This window comes from Vitis riparia, chromosome 1 (genome assembly GCF_004353265.1).
Source record: "Vitis riparia cultivar Riparia Gloire de Montpellier isolate 1030 chromosome 1, EGFV_Vit.rip_1.0, whole genome shotgun sequence".
Taxonomy (NCBI): Eukaryota; Viridiplantae; Streptophyta; class Magnoliopsida; order Vitales; family Vitaceae; genus Vitis; species Vitis riparia.
The window spans coordinates 19551681-19574560 of record NC_048431.1 but is presented as its reverse complement, the minus strand read 5'-3'; the positions used below and the strand labels follow the sequence as shown (position 1 = coordinate 19574560).

The 22880-nt window shown below is 38.0% G+C and overlaps 1 protein-coding gene across 3 annotated transcripts in view; it reads left to right on the top strand.

Annotated features, from left to right (window-relative positions):
- The window catches only part of LOC117924420 (ADP-ribosylation factor GTPase-activating protein AGD4-like), an 81624-nt gene that overhangs the window by 36801 nt on the left and 21943 nt on the right, over positions 1-22880 (top strand). For 2 of the 3 annotated variants that reach the window (XM_034843044.1, XM_034843045.1), the window contains exons 8-12: positions 11-58; positions 147-242; positions 337-378; positions 6853-7068; positions 13537-13668. In XM_034843044.1, coding sequence (XP_034698935.1) covers positions 11-58; positions 147-242; positions 337-378; positions 6853-7068; positions 13537-13668 — 534 coding nt within the window. Of the gene's footprint in view, positions 1-10; positions 59-138; positions 243-336; positions 379-6852; positions 7069-13536; positions 13669-22880 lie in introns of all 3 variants that reach the window. The other variant, XM_034843047.1, reaches the window with a different exon arrangement.

The following is a 22880-nucleotide window of genomic DNA, read 5'->3' as shown; positions in this document are numbered from 1 at the left end:
TTTATGACAGGATCTACAGAACTCAAAGTCATCATTTGAGAGAAGCCGCTTTAATTTAGTATGCCTAATACTTTATTTATGTTTTATTATTTCTTCTCAATCTTCTGGTTCTAATTAATTTTTCTGTGTGGTTTTAAGGAATGCAGGTAAATTCCCTTGTGAAAATTGAAGCAAAAAAGAAATATGAATTTTTGGAATCTTTTAGTGCAATTATGGATGCTCATCTGAGATATTTTAAGCTGGTTTGTTTCTTTAATTGTTAAGACATTTCCTTCTTTACAAGTGGACGTGATGCCATGGTGTGGACTAAACATGGTTGACTGCTTTATTCTCTAGGGATATGACTTGATGAGCCAGCTGGAGCCATTTATTCACCAGGTATAACTCTAGCCCAGTTTTCTCTCGATACAAGTGTTAAATTGGGTGGGATACTCTATTATAGCTGATGGGCAGGAAGTATCAACTACCCATGGCCTGTGCCATATTTATTATGGCAAATTTTATGGTTCAACTGGTGCTCAACTTGTTTTACAATTTAAGTTTGACAATTATGTTATCGAATTGACTTTCTTCAATGCTCCGTCTTTTTTCAAGCTTCTGAAATAAAGTTATCATGTAGATCCTAATAACTAGATATTCCAATTCCAAAGTGGGTATCTGCTTAATGGGTGTTAGCATGCCCATGTGTCTAGGGAGGATTTCCAATTGACCATGTTCTTAAGGTTTCATAGATATGTGTAAACAATGTATTACTGTTAACTTTGCATTTAGGAATACTAATGGATGAGATGTTAACATTTTGGTTAGATGGTCACACAGATGTCCTTGGAAGGTCAGTACACAAGTTTTTCAAGACTTTTCCCCATACACCTGCTTTGTGATGAGGAATGGGGGGAGAATCCGATTCTAGGAAGATTTATGGTGGGGAGATCAATCCTTGTGTTCACAATTTTTAGGTCTTTGTAGAGATGTTTCAATGAGAAATCTCATCATCTTAATCGTCCTTGGTAATTCCTATTCATCTTCTTGGAATTTTAACTTCTAATGCAATGCCACTTATTGAGAAATTGAACTTCTCAAAAGACTCATGTCTTCGCTTAGTGCACTTGTATCTTTCTACCACATATTCAAGAGCTTGGTCTTTACCCTCCTTTGATTTATTCTTAGTGAAATCTTTTTTCATCTTGTCCAAGTCCTTAAATCCGATCTCATTCCTTCCAACTAATTTTATTTGGAAATCAAAAGCCCCTTCAAAGGTCAAGGCCTTTGCTTAGTTAGTGGTGCACAAGAAGGTAAATACCAATGACATGTTATAGGTGAGAAGACCCTATACAAAGGGAGTGGAGAATCAATTGAGCATCTTTTTCTATATTGTCCGCTAACAATGGGGCTTTGGCATAAGCTCTTCAGGGTGGCTAATATGGAATGGTTTCCTTCTAGGAGTATTGAAGAAATGATGATTATCTTATTTAGAGGATTAAGGACTTCAATCAGAGGCAAAACTCTTTGGCATATTGCTTGCTTCACTATATTGTGGATTGTGTGGTAAGAGAGAAATGTTAAGATTTTTTAGGAAAAGTGTAGAACAGAAGGGATGTTGTGGGATATTCTTCACTTCTACTCCTTTTGGACCTCTTATACAACCACTTTTAGAGGAATTCCACTTTATGTTATTCAACTTAGTTGGCTTTTGGTTTGTAATTAGGAAGAGGTGGATAACATTGAGAGAGTTTTGATTTCAGTTTTTAGGATATTTTGTACATGCCTTTATGTTGAGGAGGATAGTCTTACTTTGATTAGGTTTTATATTTTGTGGGAAGAACCTCTCATCCTTCTTTTGAACCTTACTATTATCAATATTGTTTTGTTTCTGATTAAAAAAAAAAAATACAAAATGAAAACTTTTTACTAAATGCATATTGAAAGCTAGGCTTTAGATACCATGACAAATTTTTTTCCACAACAAAAGATCCTCTTTTTTTCTGCGTTTTTGGTATTTGCTCCTTTTTGTGTATTATCTTGCTTTCTTTTACTCCCTTTTTCTGTGTCTAAGGAGAAAAGGCAATAACAACCTACAAAGTCTTGAATCAAAGATGTTCGTCCAACTCAAGTTCAATTTTGATGGTTGTGATTTTAGGAACCTTGATTAGTTGGGGACTAGAGGGCTAATAAAGACCATAATGATATTGTTGTTAAAGCTTTTTCAAAACTTACAATAGAAGGCTTATCCATTAAGGCAAAGATTTTAGCCTTTTTTTAGAGGGCTTGTAGCAAGGAAAGGCTTTAACCTTTCTAACCTATAGGTGGAAGGGGGCTTTGCCATATTGGTATCTTGGGTGGCTAAATTAGAAAAAGGGATTTGAAGGTGTGATGGGTGGCTCCATCAAATATTAGATGTGACATGCATCTTGATCTATTCTTTCTCTTGGTGTCATTATTTAACCGATAATGTTGCTGATATTTTAACAAAGAGAGGAGCAATGCTCTGGGTTCATTTTGTTAGAGATTTATTACCCCCTTGAGGAGTGTCAAGTCGCTTCTCCTTTATAGTTTCATGCGGTGCTCTAGCGATATATAGTTCTCCTTATTCTCATGGAGAAGTTTCCTCCAACTCTTCTTTTGATTAGATTTTGTAAATTTTGCAAGGATTTCCCATCCTCCATTTATACTTTTGAATCCATATCAATAAATATGATTCTTTATGATTAAAAAAAGATAAAATGCTCATCTGTGTCATTGAAGCCTTAAGATGAAGCCCTCAATCCTTGCCATCTCCCAATCATTCAGATTCCTTGAAAAGCGAGGGTTCCAATGCCTTCTCTTGCCTTACTGATCCCAAACATCTGCTGCCCAAGCATACTTTGTCAAAACTATGGAATACAAAGATGGGAAAGACTCTCTTGGAGATGAATCACGATGATTTATCTTTTGAAAACTTCACCCTTCTCCCATTACCCATGCTAAATGAGGTTATGTTAATATTATCCTAACCTATCCTGATGGCCTTTCACCAAGTCGCATAGTTTCCTAAGACACTAAGTCGCCTCCTCCTCTCCACACTTTCCAACAATAACCTGCTTCTTGAGGGAATCATTCTCTAAAGCCAACCTTCGAATCCACTTACCTAATAGCTTCTTTTTTATGATTGAGAGTTTAATAATATCAAGGCCTCCACTATGTTTTTCCTTATAAGCGGTCGCTTATCTCACCCAATGTGGTTTCTTTAAATGATCTCCCTCCCCATAAAAGGTCTCTTGGAATCTTCTCAATTCTCATGCTCACTTTCTTAGGCAACACAAACAAAGTCATATGGTAAATGGGCAAGCTTGACAGAGTGCTCTTGATAAGAGTAAGCTTGCCACCTTTTGAAAGATATTGCCTTTTCCATATAGCCAACGTCTTGTGAACTCTCTCTTCCACTCAATGCCAACCAGTCCTTGATTTATAGGGGCCTCCTAGAGGTAGACCCAAATACACGATAGGGGAGTTCCCCCTTTCGACAGCCAAAGTCAGCCACCAACTCCTCCACATTGGGAACACTGCCTACTAGAAGTAACTCACCTTTCTCCAAATTGATCTATTTGAAATGGTTTCAAACCACATGAAGATCTAACTTAGATAGAACACTTGTTATTTATTGTATGATTATAAAAGATTTTCTAATAAGTGTGTGAGACCCACTAAAAGTCCAACGTATTAATACAAATCTTCCTAGACATGCTAATTAAAAGTTTTCTTATAGTTGCATTTATTTTGTAAATCCACCAATTACAAAATTATAGTTTTTCATGGTAACCAAGTGCATGGACTATCAAATGGGGAGAGATTCTTTATAGCATGTGAATAATTCCTCTTAAGAAAGGGGATAGAATATTTTTCAATTTTTAATTTTGAGATTTCATGAATTAAACATGCTGAGGGTTTACATTTGCTTTGATTAGAAATAAAATTTTCAAGTAACTTTAAATTCAATTGTTCATGAAATTCATTTCTTTATGCCCTTATAAAAAAAAAAAATAAAGAACAAGGAAAAAGACTTCACATTTTTTTTTTTTGGTCAAAAACAAGAATCGTGTTAATATCGTGTAAAGATTTCATGAGAGGGATGAAGAATCCTTACCACAAATATGCAAATCTAATCTAAATCATTAAAAACTTCTATTATACAAGGAGATTTGTACAAAAAGAATGCACTAGAGGAACCTCTCCTAAAAAAAAAAACAGCTAGGCTCCTCTCAATGGTAGCCGGACCTTAATGGTGTACATCTTGCAAGCCAACTGAGCTGAATGACGTTTAAAGGATAACTTGAAAAAAAAAAAGACTTTACATGAAGGTAGCGTAGGACAAAGGTAATAGTAATTCGATTTTTAGCACTGTAGAATTATTGTGCTAGGTAGTTACCTGCAAGCTTGCTAAAAGTCTATATGATTCAATAGAATTATTGTGTTAGGTAAATTATTGTATTATGAAAGGAAAAGTATTTTTAATAGTTCTTTAGGTAGATAAAGATTCTTTGTAGTTGAAATTTTATACAAGAAGGATCAATATAAAGAAAACAAAGGTTTTTTATTTGATGATTAATGTAGAAGTGAAATTTAAATTTAAACATTATAAAATTATTAAAACATTTTATCACATTTTGATTTTAAGTCATTAGTTAGGTCTTTCTTACTTATTGCCTTAAGCTATATTAGGTGATATTCAATTGATTTTTACTTTTAAGTGATTAGTCACTTATATTATTAAAGTAGCTTAATAGGTGCTTTCTCTGTCTATCTGAAGAAGAAACAATGGATCATCTCCTACTGCATTGTGTCAAGACGCGGGTCCTATGGAACCTCCTTTTCTCTCTTTTTGGAATATCTTGGACTCTCTCGTGTACAGTGAAGACAACCCTTCTTGGGTGGAATGGAGGGTTTGTGGGAAAAAGACGCAAGAAGGCTTGGCAAATGGTGCCTTTATGTATTTTTTGGTCAGTTTGGAAGGAAAGAAATAGGTTAGCGTTTGGGGATGAGGATCTTTCGCTTCAAAGGTTGAAATATTCTTTTGTATGTAATCTTTGGTTTTGGGTCAAGGGTTCCTTAGCAGAGAGTCATTCTTCTCTTGTAAGTTTTATAGACTGGATAGGCTCCTAGTCAGGGAAGGTGGTGTGTATACTCCCTGTATACTTAGAGGGCACCGATTTTTGGTGTTTCCTCTTTTCGTTTAATATACTTCTTTTACTTATCAAAAAAAAATTATTAAAGTAGCTTAATGAAGCTCGCAATTTTTCCCCTTGTTAGCACTTAAATATAACTATGAAACATCGCCTAAGTTTTGATTTTTTTTACTTCATTTATTTATTGTTGTTGTTAAATGCTTCTATTGTTTGCTTAGATTTATTTTAGGTGTTCAAGATTTATTTTTGTTTTTTTTCCACTTGTTAGCACCAAGGAAGAAAATATCGTGTATCGAAGGGTTTCGACACGATATTTCTTGGAGAAATATCGGTCCGGCGATATTTCGGGATTTATCGCGAGAAATCGCCTATTTCTCGCGATATATAGGTGATTTGGCGATAAATCGGCGATTTTTCTCCGATATATCGCGCGGTCAACGGGGTCAGACGCGCTATAGTACCGGTCAACGCGCTACAGTGTCGCTACAGTACCTCTCCAAGTCTCCATTTGCCTGCTGCCGAGGGGATTTGAACCCCAAACCAAAAGGTTTGGGGTTCACCCGCTTACCACCTGGGCTAAGTCCCCTTTTGATATATAATATGCAACAACTATATATATACTTAAATTCATTATATAAAGAAAATATAAGAATATTTTAAAGAGCAAATTAATTATAATTATTTTATAATTAAATGCAAAGTCTTTTAATTAATTACCAAAAATATAAAAATTATATAATTTTCTTCATAATGTTTTTAATATCATTAATAATTAATTAAATATTAAAAAATTATATATATACCATTATTCATTTTATATTGTTTAATACAATTGAATTAAATGGATCATATTTTAATATTAATATATATTTTAAAATTAGACATATTATAATCAAATATCATAATATTAGGTGTAATTTAATAATAAATGTACACTTATAAAATTCATATTTTTATCGATACATACGATATTATTATCAAATATGATAAATCATGTTATACATATATCAAAATTTTCAATAAAATAACTTTAAAATGTCTATTATACTTCTAATTATATTATTATGAGGTTTTTTATGCATTTCCATGAGTTTTTAACAATTTTAAGCCTACCAATAATATCCACCGATATATCTCCGATATATCCAAAAATATCTCCGATATATCCGATATATCCGTAAAATCGAATTACCGATATATCCGTGATTACCGATATTTTCATCCTTGGTTAGCACTTAAACATAACTATGAAACATTGCCTAAGTTTTGAATTTTTTTTTTTCTTCTTGTTTGCTTAGATTTATTTTAGGTGATGATGATTTATTTTTGTTTATCAATCAAAATCCATATACTTATCTGTTAAGGTGTGATGTTTTTTTTCCACTTGTTAGCACTTAAATATAACTATGAAACATTGCCTAAGTTTTTTTTTATTTTTTTATTTTTTTATTGTTTGCTTAGATTTATTTTAGATGTTGATGATTTATTTTTGTTTATCAATCAAAATCCATATACTTACCCGTTAAGGTGTATGCTTGTCACACCTACATTTGCTTAAGGCATAAATTTTTTGTTTTTATTAGCTTTAGCAAGTACTCTCTTATCATTGTCATGACTAAGTCTTCAAACTTTGGTTGCTGAAGGAAAAAAATATGGTTCCCGTTTGTAAATTTGTTGTTTTTCTTGAAATAAGGTATTGACATATGCACAACAATCGAAAGAACTAGCCAACATTGAACAAGATAAACTTGCGAAAAGAATTCAAGCGTTCAGGACACAAACAGAGTTGGAGAGTCTAAAAGCTTCCACTAACATGGAGGCCTCAAGACATGCTAGTGGCATTCATGCTGTTGGTATGAGTTCTTACAAAAACATAGAAGCAATTATGCAATCCACTACAAAAGGGGAGGTTAGTTATTTTTTTAAAGCTATTCTGTTACACCTGTCGGAATAATTTTTTGATTTCTTTCAATTTTCTTTCCTTAATATGTGTCTCCTAGGATAAAGAATGAAAATGTTGATCTCAATGGAATATCTATGGTTTGATTTTATAGAACTATTGCTATCAATATCGATATTAGTAAAGGTAAAAGAAATTATGACCTCCAAATATGAAAAATTTTGTGAAGAATTTCTGAATTCCTTTATTGATACTTTAGGTACACACCATACACATATATATACACAACTGACTGAATAAGAAAAAATCAATCTAGCTTGATTCTCTCCTAAAATTAGGAAACTGAATCATCCTAAATGATCTCTCCTTCTTTATTCCTAAAATACTTTCCTAAATTAAAAAACCCTAACTTTGAATGCCAAATTTCAACACTCCCCCTCAAGCTGGAGAATATATATCATATAATCCCAGCTTGCAAGTTAAGTCTTCAAAGTTAGGCCTAGGTAAAGCTTTGGTGAGGATGTCTGCGGTTTGGTGCTTGGTAGGAACATAGTTCAATCTAACCGTCTCACTAGTCACCTTCTCTGTGATGAAGTGTCTGTCAATCTCAACATGCTTGGTCCTGTCATGATGCACGGGGTTCTTTGCTATGCTTATAGCTGCCTGATTATCACACATCATCAGAATGGAGATGAACTCGTTTGCCCCAGTTCACTAAGACCCTTTTTATCCAAATCCCTTCACAGATTCCCTGTGCAAGAGCTCTGTACTCAGCTTCTGCACTACTTCTGGCTACAACTGATTGCTTCTTACTCCTCCAGGTAACAGATTTCCCCAGACAAAAGAACAATATCCAGAAGTAGACCGCCTGTCAATGATGTTTCCTGCCCAATCCGCATCTGAGTATACTTCAGTGTCACGGTTCTCTGTCTTTCTGAAGAATAGACCTTTCCCTGGTGTCATTTTTAAATATCTAAGAATCCTGTAGACTGCTTCCATGTGTTCCTCAGTGGGGCTGTGCATGAATTGACTTACAGCACTCACTGCAAAGCCAATATCTGGCCGAGTGTGTGAGAGATAAATCAAGCGCCCGACGAGCCGCTGATATCTCCCCCTATCTACCGGTGTACTTTCTTTTCTCGATACCAAGTTTCTTCTGACTATCCATAGGAGTATCAATTGGTTTGCATCCAAGCATACCGGTCTCCTTAAGAAGATCGAGTATGTATTTTCTTTGAGAGACTACAATTCCTTCCTTGATCTAGCCACTTCCATACCAAGGAAATATTTCAAATTTCCAAGGTCTTTAACTTCAAACTCCTCTGACAAATACTTCTTCAAATTCTGTAATTCCTCCATATCATTCCCAGATAGAATAATACCATCAACATAGACTATCAATATGGCCATTTTCCCGGCATGAGACTTCTTGACAAATAGAGTATGATCAGCCTGACCTTGTTTGTAGCCCAGCTTCAGGACTGCTTTTGTGAATCTATCAAACCAGGCTCGGGGAGATTGTTTAAGGCCGTACAAGGATTTTTGGAGTTTGCAAACCTGATTCTTTGCCATACTTCCTTCGAAACCAGGTGGTATTTCCATGTAGACTTCCTCTTCTAGGTCACCATTTAGAAACGCATTTTTTATGTCCATTTGTTGCAAGCACCAATCTTGATTGACAGCCAATGAGAGAAGAATCCTGATAGTGTTCAGTTTTGCAACAGGAGCAAAAGTCTCCTGATAGTCTATCCCATAGGATTGCGTAAACCTCTAGCTACCAAACGAGCCTTGAATCTCTCGACTGATCCATCTGCTTTGTATTTTTAAGGTGAAAATCCACTTGCACCCCACGGGCCTCTTCCCAACCGGCAAATCTGTGATAGTCCACGTCCCATTCTTCTCAAGTGCATCAATCTCATCTTGTACTGCCTTCTTCCATTCTAAAAATTTTAATGCCTCTTGTATTGTATTGGGAACCTGAGTATCATCAAGAGAAGTAGCAAATGCTCTGTAAGATGGTGATAGCCCTTCATATGTAACATAATTCCCAATTGGGTGATCTGTACATCTCCTAACACCCTTCCTCAATGCAATCGGCAGAGTAGAATCATCAATGCTGGAATTAACACCTCTCCAGCCCTATCCTCACCTATGTTCTCTTCAGGAAGACTTGAATTGGAGTCAATATATTGGCCACATGTTGACTGTGATCCGTGCTCTAATTCCTGTCTTTTCCTCCTCCTGATGTAAACTTGTAAGTTCTCATTAGCAAGTTGTGGGGCTATAGGTTGAATAGGCATGGGAGACTGGATGGTCACAGGAGATGGCTGGACTGATGACGGTATGGGTGTGGACAACTCAGTGGGCGCGAATTGAAGAGGATTTGGTGACTCTGAGTGAAAAGAAGGTACACCCTCAAGAAGAGACTCCCAAACTTGATATTCATTCATGCTCTCCCCCTGAACATGAGATTTGGGATAGAAGAAGACATGTTCAAAGAAAGAGACCTCCATGGTGGTGTAAAATCTTTTGTTGGTTGGAGAATAGCATTTGTACCCTTTTTGGGTTGGAGAATACCCTAGGAAAATGCACTTATTCGCTCGAGGAGCAAATTTGCTACGATTTTGAGGATACACATGAACGAATGCCGTGCAACCAAATACTTTGAGTGGTAAATCAGAAGAGGCTGCACGGGTGTGAGGAAATTGTTTTAAGAAAAGTTGATGTGGGGATTGAAAGGTAAGCACTCTGGATGGCATACGGTTAATCAAATAAGTAGCTGTGAGAATAGCTTCCCCCCAGAAATAGTTTGGAACATTAGAGGAAACATAAGGCACCGGGCAACCTCCAAGAGATGTCTATTCTTGCGTTCAGCCACCCCATTTTGTTGTGGGGTGTCAACGCAAGAACTTATGTGGATAATGCCGTGATTTTGAAGATAAGTACTGAGACTACTAGTAAAGTATTCCTTTGCATTATCTGACTTGAGGACTTGAATTTGGAATTGAATTGATTTTGAACCATAAGATGGAAGGTTTGAAAAATGTGCCCGACCTCTGACTTTTCTTTCATAAGGAAAACCCATGTTACCCGTGTATGATCATCAACGAATGTCACAAACCATCGAGTGCCAGAAATATTTTTTATCCGGGAGGGACCCCACACATCACTATGTACTAGAGAGAAAACAGTCGAAGGTTTGTATGGGATTTGAGGATAGACTGTTCGAGTATGCTTTGCAAACTGACAAATTTCACAGTGATAAGATGCTGGATTTTTATTGATAAATAATTTGGGAAACAATTTTGCAAGGTAAACAAAGCTAGGATGACCAAGGCGATAGTGTAACATTATAATCTCACTATCTTTATTGACCTTAGAATTTGACACAGAATTGAAAGACTCTAACATACTCTGAGACTGTACGCAACTTGCTTGAGAGACTGGTTTGAGAATTGGCCACATGAGAGAAGGTAGAGCCCGGAACACAGTTCAGCATTGCCAATCATCTTCCCCGATTTCAAGTCCTGAAAAACACACAAGTTTGGATAAAATTTAGTAACACATTGGAGATCACGGGCCAATTTGCTAATGGACAAAAGATTACAATCCAAGTTTGGAACATGGAGAACAGAGTCAAGATATAAGTCTTTAGTAAGTTTTATAGAACCTGTCCCGGCAATTTTTGACTTTGAACCATCAGCAATATGGACGGATGAATGACCATTACTTGGCTTGTAATTTTGAAGAATGGTAGCATCTCCTGTCATGTGATCAGAAGCACCTGTGTCCACTATCCACGACTTCATTCCTCCTCGATTAGCAGTGAAGGCTACACCGGTAGTACTGCACTGCCAACTGGCTTAATAGTTTCTGTAGCATCTCCATCTGCTCTTTGTTGAATGGACTCGGCTCGGGAACAGAGGTGCTCTCAGAGTTGGCAGCCACGTGTGCTCTGCCATCTCTGTCAGACCGTGGCTTTGGTTTCCAATCAGCCGGTTTGCCATGAAGCTTCCAGCAAGTCTCCTTATAATGGCCTGGTTCTTACAATAATCACACCAAGGCCTATCCCGTTTGTGACGATCTCCACCACTACTATTAAATGACCGAGTCGCAAGGGCAGAGGCATCCAATGTTGGGGCAGGTTGCTCTTTGGATCCCATCATCACTTTCTTTCTACTTTCTTCACGCCTAACCTCTGAAAAAGCCTCCTGAGACTTGGCAGGGGTTTAATGCCCATGATTCGGCCTCTAACATCATCCAATTCCCTGTTTAGTCCTAGGAAAAACTTGAACAGTCTCTTTTGTTCCACAATTTTCCTGTATGTTGCTGCATCATCAGGACATTTCCATGAGTGAGTCTCGAATAAGTCAAGGTGCTGCCAATACCTGTGAGTGTGTTGTAATACTGAGTAACTGTCTGCTCTCCTTGGCGGAAGTCATGTAGGGCTGATTCAACCTGAAAAAGTTCTGAAATATTTTCAGAACTTGAGTAAGTTTCTTTGGCTGCATCCCATATGTCCTTTGCAGTCCTAAACAACAAGAAATTTTCACCTATGTCATTATTCATGGAATTGATAAGCCATGACATGATCATGCTGTTTTCAATCTTCCACTTCCTGAAACCCGGTTCTGTAGTTTCTGGCATGACTGCTTCTCCAGTGAGGTACTCATCCTTTCCTTTACCGCAAATGAACAGCAACACAGATTGTGACCACTGTAAGTAGTTATGGCCATTTAATTTGTGTCCTGTGATGAGAATAGGAGAGGAATCACTACCACCAAGGTTTGGAATTTCAGATCTGCCTCCTAATTCTGGTGACGTGACGCTGGATACTTGTGATGATGCCATTCCGTATTTCGTCATGGACCGGAAAGGTAGAAGAACACTTCCAAGGCACGTGCAAGGATTGGAGTTGAGGAAAAATAGCCGGAGGACGTCGGAAAAGCTGATCGGAGGGCTCGCGGAGGCAAAAAGACCCCAAAAGAGGCACGTGCAGGGCTTGGATGGCAGAAACAGGTACGTAGGGTGGCTGGTCGGCGTCAGGCGAGCTTGGAGTAGGAAGCGCGTCGCCGGAAAGTGGCTCACGCGCCCTCACGCGCCGGCGCGTGAGATGCAGTCGCCGGCCGGAAAAACGCACGTGGGAGGCGCGTGGATGGTTTCTGGCTCCGGTGTTTTTGGAAAAGTTGTAGATCTCCTCCAGACGCTCCTTGCGATGTGAAAAAAACCGTCGCCGGAAAAGTTCGCCGGAAAAGTTCGCCGGCGGTGAATGTTTTTCTGACGACGATTCGACCGACCGGAAAGCGTTTTCCCCCTTGGCTCTGAGAACAGGGACTGATGACCGGAATGAGAGATGGTCGGATTGAGAGATGGCCAGAGAGATTTGGCCGGAATGAATGATGGCCTGAATACGAGGTGGCCAGAAGGGATTAGGGTTTCAGAAAACTGGCTCTGATACCATGAAGAATTTCTGAATTCCTTTATTGATACTTTAGGTACACACCATACACATATATATACACAACTGACTGAATAAGAAAAAATCAATCTAGCTTGATTCTCTCCTAAAATTAGGAAACTGAATCATCCTAAATGATCTCTCCTTCTTTATTCCTAAAATACTTTCCTAAATTAAAAAACCCTAACTTTGAATGCCAAATTTCAACATTTTGGATGAAATTTTAAAGAATAATAAATAAATAAATAATTCATTAACTATTTTATTAATGTGTGTGTGCATATATAGACACATTGATGTAGAATAGTAGAGAGAAAAAGAATATATGGGGCAAAATTGAAGTAGAAGAGAGATATTCCAACAAAATTACAAATATTATTAATAAAAAATGTTTATTTTTTGTGGGCAAAAAGAGAAAAAAGGTTTAGAGAACAACTCTTTTATGTCTATTTTGGATGGTTTGGAAGGAAAAAAATCTCAAGTTGTTTGAGAATGAGGAGCATTCAGTTCAGTTTTTGAAGATATTCTTTTTTAGAAATTTGTTCTCCTGGGTAAAGCAAAATATAGAGATTGATTCTATTCTTTACTTGATTTTATTGAGTGGTTGGGTTTTGGTTAAGGGAGAGGGTTGTTGTTAGGGTTTTTCTTGTTTCTGAACTATTAGGCACTATTTGTGTACGTCCTATGTACTTCGGAGTGTCCTTGTGGCATTTTAAATTTTTAATGCCTTTGGTTTTATTTGTCAAAAGAAAAAAAAAGTTTGTTGTAGTTGACATTAGCAGGTCTATATATAGGTAGACAATCCTAACTCTAATAAAACTGTCAATAACTAATAAATTGATAATAACAAAATCCATCACTTCCTATATTTATGCCTAACAGAAGTGTGTGACTTAACATCGCTATCTTCATCATATATATATATGTGTGTGTGTGTGTGTGTTATTTCTAATCCTTGTAATATATTTAAAATTTTGTCTCATTCATTTTTTTTTTTTTGTTTCTTTTTATTTATTTAGGTGCAAACGATAAAGCAAGGCTATCTCTTAAAACGTTCTTCAAGTTTGAGAGGAGATTGGAAAAGGAGGTTCTTTGTACTTGACAGCCAGGGGACTTTATATTATTATAGAAATAAGGGTACGAAATCCATGGTATGTTATATAGCTCTCTCTCTCTCTCTCTCTCTCTCTCTCTCTCTCTCTCTCTCTTATATCAATGGACAAATTAGGAAACTTTAAATTATTATTTTTACTGACCTTTTGTTTAGACCAACCACAAATTTAACTTAGAATTCTCATTTATTTTCACAAGGTTCATAATGTTTTAAATACTAAATACTCTTAATAGTATAAAAATGATATGTTAAGGTACAAGAAGGAAAGATGATTTCTAAGGGCCTAACCGATCACCCCTTTTTGAAATTGAGAGTATATTACAACTTTACTCCATTTTATGTAGCACTTAATCAATCTATAACAACATTGGTTGAGATACCAGGCTATGAAGCATCGACTCAATAGGAAAATGGATATCTCATGATGTAAGGATGGGAGGACATGTTTGACGTTGACAATAATGCTTATGCTAGTTATAGGGATATTGTTGATATTTTTGTCAATGTAAAAGAAAAAAAGAATGAAGAAAGTTGAGAACTGTTTTTGTTAGTTGTTAAAAAATTTTGTTCATAGGCTTAAGAAAGTAGTAGTAGATACAGTAGTATCTAATATTCTCATAATCCACTTTGTGGAGGATAGACAAATTTTAGATGGGTGCTTATTGCAAATGAGGCCATAGATTAAGATTGAAGAACTCTAATGGTTGCTTGATTTGCAAGCTAAATGTATTGAGAAGGCCTATGATCATGTTTTGGTTTCCTCTCAACAATCTTAGCAAGATGGATGTCGATTAGAAGTGGATTGGATGCATCAAATGGTGTATATATATGGCAAAATTCTCTATGTTGGTCAATGGAATCTGAATCCCTATGAGTTTATCTTAGAGTACAAGAGCTTCGAGACAAGAGGATCCTGTATCACCTTATTTATTCATTTTGGAAATGGAAGCTTTCCATTGCCCCTTGAAGAGGGATAAGGAGAGATGATTCATCTCAAGCTTTAAGGTGGGTAGAAGGGGTTATGAGAGGTTGGAGGTGTCCTATTTTCTTTTGCAAGCAATACCCTTAATTTTCGTGATGCATGCCAAGAGTAGCTAACTTATCTGAGATTGATTCTCTTGTGATTGTGTTTCTAGTAGGAAGGGTCCCTCATTATGAAAAGTTGGCTTCTTTCTTTGAGTGCATGGTGGAGGAGCTCTTTTCCACTAATTTGGATCTCCCTTTGGGTGCTTCCTTTAATTTGTCTATAATTTGGAATATGGTAGAACAAAGGTACCTCAAGAAGCTTGCTTCATGGAAGAGGTAGTATTTATCAAAGGGTGAAAGGTTTGCTCTAATTAGAAGTATTTTATTCACTTTGCCAATTTATTTCGTATCCTTATTTGTTATCCTTAGAAAGGTGTGCATTAGACTAGAAATCATTCTAAGAGGCTTCCTTTATGGAAGGAGATCTTGTGAGAAAAGACTTCACTTAGTGAAATGTCCAATTATGTGTATGGAAAAAAGGTAGGCCGGGTATTACAGACTTATCTATCCATAACAAGGCTCACATTGGCAAATGGTATTAGAGTTTGCCTAAAAAAGGGAACTACTATAGAAATGGGTCATCATTAGGAAGTTTGCAAAAGAAGCCGACGATTGGTGTTTTAACAAACATGAAAGATGGATATGGGGTAGGATTGTGGAAGACAATAAGAAAAGAGTGGGATGGTCGTAAGAGTAGAACTTGCTTTGTAGAGGGTAATGGCAGGAGTGGGAAGTTTCGGAAAGATGTTTGGTGTGGTTTTGTAGCTTTGAATGTCTCATTTTCCCACTTTTTGCCATCACTACTTCAAAAGAGGTTTAAATATTAGAGAATTTTCCATTAAATTATTTAAATATTGACATTGAAAATCATGATGATAGGTAAATAAAAACTTTTATTTAATATATTAGGTTTTGTTTTAGATTTTTTTTTTTTTTTTTCGGAATAAGGTTCAACATTACTGTTACTATCATTGAATGGAGTGTGAGAGTGTTGGCGATGAGAGATAAAATAAAGTAGAGAACCGGAGAAGACGGAAGGGGAGTAGGATCGGAGTGGAGTCGAAGGTGTTCAAGATCGAAGTAGAGGAGAGAAAGGGAAAACCCCAAGCTATTATTGTGGAGAGAAAGAGAGGGATCTCGTCCTAGGTTTGGCTAAGACCGGTGAGTATACAGATTTTCCTGGAAAGCTTAAACCAGTGCATTAAAGAAGAGAAAGAAGGAAAATGGGAAAGGGGATGGAAAGAAAATGGGAGATCCTACTCCCTAGTGCGAGATGTGAATAGAGTGGGATGTTTTCTCCGGTTAGGGGTTGTCAACTTGGAGATGAAGTACAGTATTTTCATCCCGAAAGGCAGAGGAGAAAATGGGGGGGTGGGTCTCTATGGCGGAGATGCTACGAGATATGGGAGTAACCACCGATAGGAAGGAAAACAAGCAGAAAGAGATGGCCATGGCGAAACCTACTCTGCAAAGGTCGTATGCGGAAGCGGTGAAGAGGTCGAGGAGCAAAGAAAGAAATACAGTCAGAGTGGAGGTAAGAGGGGAGGAAATTAGTAATAATTTGAGTAAATTGGAACACTGTCTTGTTGGAAGCTGGAACCCTAGTTCAGCAAGAGGAGAGGACTTGGAGAAATTGATATTTTTAATGGCAAACACTTGGGGGCTGAAAGGTAAGCTAGGGTTGGCAAGGATGGAAAAGGGCAGGGTATTGTTGGAGTTCGAATTTATGGGCGAAGCTAACCGTGTCCTCACTTCTGGGAAGAGATCGGTGGGAGGGATTCAGTTGTGTTTGGAGCGATGGAGTCCTAGGACTGGATGTTTGGATGAAGGCGAAATAAGAAACGAGGCCTGGGTGAAAATTGTAGGGTTGCCATTATCGCTATGGGACCCGATCATATTGAGAAGGGTGAGGGAAGAGTGTGGAGGCTTTCTAGCAAACGGAGAAACTGGAGGAGCTTCAATGGGCCCGGATTCTGGTGAAGACGAACGGTGTAGATTTGCCGAATGCGTTGGAGATCGGGATAGAGGAGGTTTGTTATTCCCTTGCCCTCTAGTGGGAGATCAGACCGTCCCTGAGAAGGGTTTCGGTGGATAGTCGAGGATCGATTGGTCGACCAAGAGGAGAGGTTGGGGGTGATGCCACTGCACACGTTGGTCCATGCGTGGTGGAAGAGAAGGAAAACGCACGGCTCGAGGCTTTGCATTTGTCAGCAGACGGGACGAGTAGGCAGGTGAGTGGGTCGGGGCGCTATATGACCCTAAGCTGGATCCATGCTAGGCCGGTGGTCCAGCCTTCCTTTGATCCGCTGGCGAACGGGCCTTACCATTTAGGCCCGTCTGTGGGCTTAAATGGCTCAAAGCTGGCTGGTGGGCTATCTTCACTAGGCCCAACAACGGACTTAAAGTTAAAAGGTGTCATAGTGGACGAAGCTGGGCTTTTGGTTGGGCCATCGTCCCCCAAGGCTGTGTGGTGGGCTGCCGAAGTGGAGAGCCATTCGTCTCTTGGGCTAGTTGGATTGGAAGGGGTCGGCCCAAGTTCTTCCCAGATTCAATTACTAGACAGTGCCCTTTCGGTTAAGGCCTGTCCCTCGGCCTGGCAAGGTCTCAGAAACTGGAGCAACCCAGAGGCAGAGTTTTTCAAACTCTGGGAGATGGAAGTCATGAGGAAGCAGCAAATAGAAGTTCATCAAACAACGACAGACCGTGCATTAGTTGAAGAAGCTTTAAGGTATGGGTCTGTTCTGAATTATTGGGGAAAAAGGGCTTCTGGGTATTCTCCTTCTCTTTCTCTTTCTTTTGGTCTGTTCGGAAGAGGCTGGAATGCAATAAAGCTTTAGCTCTTCAACAAGTTGAAGTTTGGGACCAGGTGGAAAGCGAGAGAAGCCTGTCAAAGGAGGAAACAGATTTAAAAAAGGAAGCAAAGGAAAATTTAAAAAGTGGGTGTTTTTGGAAGAAGTCCATTGGAGACAACTTTCTAGGGAGTTATGGTTAAGGGAAGGGGACAAAAATATGGGTTTTTTCCATCGTATGGCAAATGTCCATCGTAGAAATAACTCCCTGGACAAAATTAAGTTAAATGGGGTGTGGTTGTCAGAGGAGCAAGAAGTGAGGGAAAGGGGTAGCCAAAGCCTACCAAAATATGCTTTCTGAAAACTCAGATTGGAAGGCCAATATTGGGAGGTTGTAGTTAGATCAACTAAGCCATCAAGAAGCGGAGAATCTGGAGATTCCATTCTCTGAGGAAGAGGTCCACTCTGCTTTGATGGATATGAATGGAGACAAAGCCCCAGGCCCGGATGACTTCATAGTGGCTTTTTGGCAAAACTGTTGGGACTTTGTAAAAGAGGAAGTCTTGTAAATGTTTAAGGAGTTCCATGAGCAAAGCTCTTTTATCAAGAGCCTCAACACCACGTTTCTGGTTCTTTTACCTAAGAAAGGTGAGGCTGAGAACCTTGGGGATTTTAGACCCATAAGCCTGTTGGGGGGGCTGTATAAATTGTTGGCTAAGGTGCTAGCTAATAGGCTCAAAAAAGTGATAGGAAAAGTGGTCTCCTCTGATCAGAATGCTTTTGTGATGGGTAGACAGATATTAGACGCCTCCCTAATAGCAAACGAGGTGATCAATTATTGGCAGAAAAGAAAAGAGAAAGGGCTTATATGTAAATTAGATATCGAAAAAGCTTATGATAGCATTAACTAGCAGTTTTTTATGAAAGTTATGCAAAAGATGGGGTTTGGGTCAAGGTGGTTGGGATGGATGTGGCAATGCATCTCTACAGCTAAATTTTCAGTTTTGGTTAATGGGGTGCCAGCAGGTTTTTTTCCTAGTACTAAGGGGCTTCGTCGAGGAGAACCCCTATCTCCTTACCTCTTTGTCATGGGATTGGAAGTGCTGAGTGCTCTCATTAAGAGGGTTGTTGAAGGGGGGGCTACCTAGAAGGGTGCAAAATCCGGGGAGGAAGAGGTCGGATTTGAATATATCCCATCTTTTTTTTGCTGATGATGCAGTTGTGTTCTATGAGGCAAAGAAAGAGCACCTTACTCACTTGAGCTGAATCTTATTTTGATTTGAAGCCGCATCAGATTTAAGAATTAATTTGGCCAAAAGTGAAATCATCCCAGTTGGTGAGGTGGAAGAGTTGGATGTGATGGCAGTGGAGATAGGGTGTAGGGTGGGTTCTTTGCCTTCTTCATATCTGGGACTGCCTTTAAGGGCTACTAACAAGGCTCTTTCGATGTGGGATGGAGTGGAAGAGAGAGTGAGGAGGAGACTTGCGCTTTGGAAACATCAATATATATCCAAAGGTGGGAGAATCACTCTCATAAAGAGTACGATGGCTAGTATGCCCATTTATCAAATGTCTCTTTTCCGTATACCCAAGGTAGTAGCAAGAAGGTTAGAAAAATTGCAAAGAGACTTCCTGTGGGGAAGGGGAAACTTGGAGAGGAAAGCCCGCTTAGTTAATTGGGAGGTGGTTTGTACGGATAAGAAGAAGGGTGGGCTAGGTTTAAAGAAGCTAGCTCTTTTAAATAAGGCCTTGCTTGGCAAATGGATATGGAGATTTGCTTGTGATAAGGAAAATCTTTGGAAGCAGGTGATTTTGGCGAAATATGGGCAAGAGGGCTTTGGTTGGAGGACGAAGAAGGCTAATGGGGTGTTTGGAGTAGGGGTTTGGAAGGAAATCTTGAAGGAAACTGATTGGTGCTGGGAAAATATAGTGTTCACAGTTGGAAATGACACCAAAATCAGATTTTGGACTGACCATTGGTGTGGCAATACAACGTTATCCCAAAGTTTCCCACAGTTATTTATCATGGCTGCACATACCATAGCTACAGTGAAGGAAATGTGGGATCAAAATTTTGGTCAAGGAGGATGGAATCTAAGATTCCTTAGGGATTTTAATGATTGGAAATTGGATTTGGTAGGAAATTTGCTCCATGTCTTGAGGGGTTATAGGCTTACTCTGGAGGAAGACTCAGTCTCTTGGAAGGGTGAAAGTAACGGGCAGTTCAGAGTTAAGGAAGCGTACAACTTGCTGGTGAACCCAATAGACATCGTCTTCCCGAATAATTGCATTTGGGTGGATAGAGTTCCAACCAAAATCGTTTTTTTTGCTTGGGAGGCTACGTGGGGGAAGGTGCTTACTTCAGATAGGCTCCAGAAATGAGAGTGACAGCTCCCTAATCATTGCTTTTTGTGTGGTTGTGAAGAAGAAACTGTAAATCATATTCTTATACACTGTATAACAGCTAGAGTTCTTTGGGAAATCGTCCTTGTTTTGTTTGGTGTCCAGTGGGTTTTTCCAGAAACTGTAAAAGAAGTTTTATTTAGTTGGAGGGGCCCTTTTGTGGGGAAAAAAAGGAAAAAGATTTGGAAATCCATCCTGTTATGCATATTTTGGACAGTTTGGAAGGAGAGGAATATACTAGCCTTTAGGGGGGGGGGGGGGTTATTTAGCAATTCAGAAACTCAAAAATTCATTTGTATGTAATTTATGGAGTTGGGCTAAATTGTATATTGGTGAGGAGTCGCTCTCCCTTATAGGCTTTTTTTGGAGTGGTTAGCATCCACTTAAGGGTTGGTGAGGTGTTTTGGCTTTTGCATTTTTTTGTTGGTGAGGTTTGAGCTACCATGTATACCCCCTGTATGCTTTGTGGCTGTTTGCCTCTTGTTAATATATTCCTTGCTTACTTATAAATAAAAAAATAATAATAAGGAAGAAATGATGACAAACATGAAAAGTTGGAACTTTAGAGATAACACATAAGGATACATATATATATATATATATATATATATATATATATCACATAAGTACATATGTCTAGATAGAATTTGAAACTAAATATCATATCTAAAAGTTTGTTTTTATGGATTTTGTGATAAACCTAATGCTAAACTCATATTTTATTAAATTAAACTTTTTAAAACTCTAGCATTCAATGTTTTCATATGTTAACGAAGTCCTTTAAGCTATCAAGGGACATTTTAGGGAAGGATTGGATAGAAGGTTGCTCTATTGTGTTTATTTTGAATAATTTGAAGGAGAGAATTGCTGATTGTTTGAAAATGTGAAACAAATGGATTAGGCTATCAAAAACTCGTTTTATTCCTTTTTGCTTTTGGCTATTATGTTTACAAAAGTGGATTTTATGTCTAGTTTAGATTTTATTGATTAGTTGAGTTTTGCTTGATGGGACTAGGGTGTTTTTCTATTCTCTCTCCTACTTTTTTCTGTTTGGCAGTCTTTCTACACCCTGTGTACCATGATGAGCCATATTTTGCTATTAGGGGTGTGGGAGGGGTGGATTGTCAAATTTTGCTATTAGAATGATAGATAATGACAAAAAGTATTTGTAGGTGAACATCTAACATATCCACCCATGGAATAGCATTCTTAAATTAATTCAAACCTCTAATAGTATGATTTGATTAAGTATAACATGCATACATAAGAGATTCTCACCAAACTATCTTAACTATTCAATACCACGTGGCATTTTTAGTGGTTTGAAAGCATTCTTGTATAGACCTAGTTAGAACTGTTTACATCTCATTTATTTGTTTTACAGCTTGTTTTTAGGGGTTCATAACATGACACTGCTTTGATGATGTAGCCCTTCTATTGTGACATAACAGGATGTGGATGAGTACTTTGCTTAGGGCCCAGAGCGAGACAATGGAGGGGAGTATAATTGAAGGTTGCAGTAGTAAATAGGGTTGGGAAGAACTATCTGGACTGTCTTATAAATCCCTATCCTACTTGGTTTATAGGTGGCTTAAACTTAAGACTTAAGGATCATGAAGGGCTCTGTGGACTATCTATCAAGTTTCCAGCACCTTCAGTTAGGGTCATGAAGAGCTCTTTTGACCTTTTTTTTACCTCGGTTTCTAGCATCTTTGATTGAAGAAAACTCTACCTTATGATCCCCTTGGATTTTTCTTTATAAAAGCTCTAGATTTCTGTTTCTCCAATAATATTACCAAAGTTTAATGAATCGGGCGTATTTAGAGAGAGGGTAGATGTTTGTCCTTTTAGATTATATTGTGCTTTGTTTCTAGTAGCCTTGAAACTTGGTGAAGTAAGAAAAAAACAGTAGTGGCAAGGCATATTGTAGAAGTTAGAATTTGTAATCATAAGCAATGGTATTAGTGAAATTGTTTGTAGAAGATTGAACTTCCCTATCACTTTGTGGTTCTAGTAGCTTTTAGAATTCTCTTTGACTATTTTCTTCAAAGGCTTTGGGAATCATAGAAAAGGAAAATTTCTATGGGGCATTGCAATCCTTAGTATGATTTGATCCATTTGGTGGAAAAGGAATGTGAGAATTTTTTAAGATACTATGATGACAATGGATGCAGTTTGACACTTATTTTACTCTTCTTCCTCTCTTTCCACTTATACTAAAAGGGCTTTTTTTAGGTCCCTCCCCACCCCCCCCCCCCCCCCCCCCCCCACCCCAATACCGTTAGATTGGTGGCTTGTATGCAAGTCAAGGAGGTTGGTCAAAAATATTTCACATGCGTGGTTAACTCATTGAAGGAGTAGTTAAATTTGAACTTTGATGGATGTGCCTTGGGCATCCCATGGCAATTAGGATTGGTAGTGTGACTAGAGATCATCAAGGTTTAGTAATCAAAGCATACTCTAAACCTGTAGGTGATGGTTGTAGTGCTTCTAGAGGGCCTTGTACAAGCAAAAGCTTTAGGTTTGTCCAATTTTGTGGTGAAGGGGGATTCTATTGTTGTTATCTAATGGATTGCTAAAAAGGAGAGAGGTTCATGGAGACTTGATAGGTGATTGTGCCAAATTTTTTATATATTTACAGAGTTGGGATGTATCATTCAATGGGTTCCTTGCTTACTGAATCAGGTGGTAGATGGACTAGCTAAAAAAGGAGCAAAGGAATGGGTATCTTTTGTTGGAGATTATGTGCCACCTTGAGTCTATCTAATGTTTGTTTTGATTGTTTCCATTGTTTCACTTTTTGTAATTTCTCCCATTTGTTTAGCCATTGGGATTCATGTAATGGTATCCATTCCCTTGTTTTAATCTAAATGTGTGCTTTGTGGAAGGATGACTCGTTGTTCAAGATCTCTTTAATTAATTGAAAAGATCTTTTGAGTTTCTGATTAAAAGGGGAAAAAAAAAAAAATCTCTTTGAATTCTATGCCTAACATGATTTTAGTACTTATATAGTTTGTGTTCAATTCAGTAT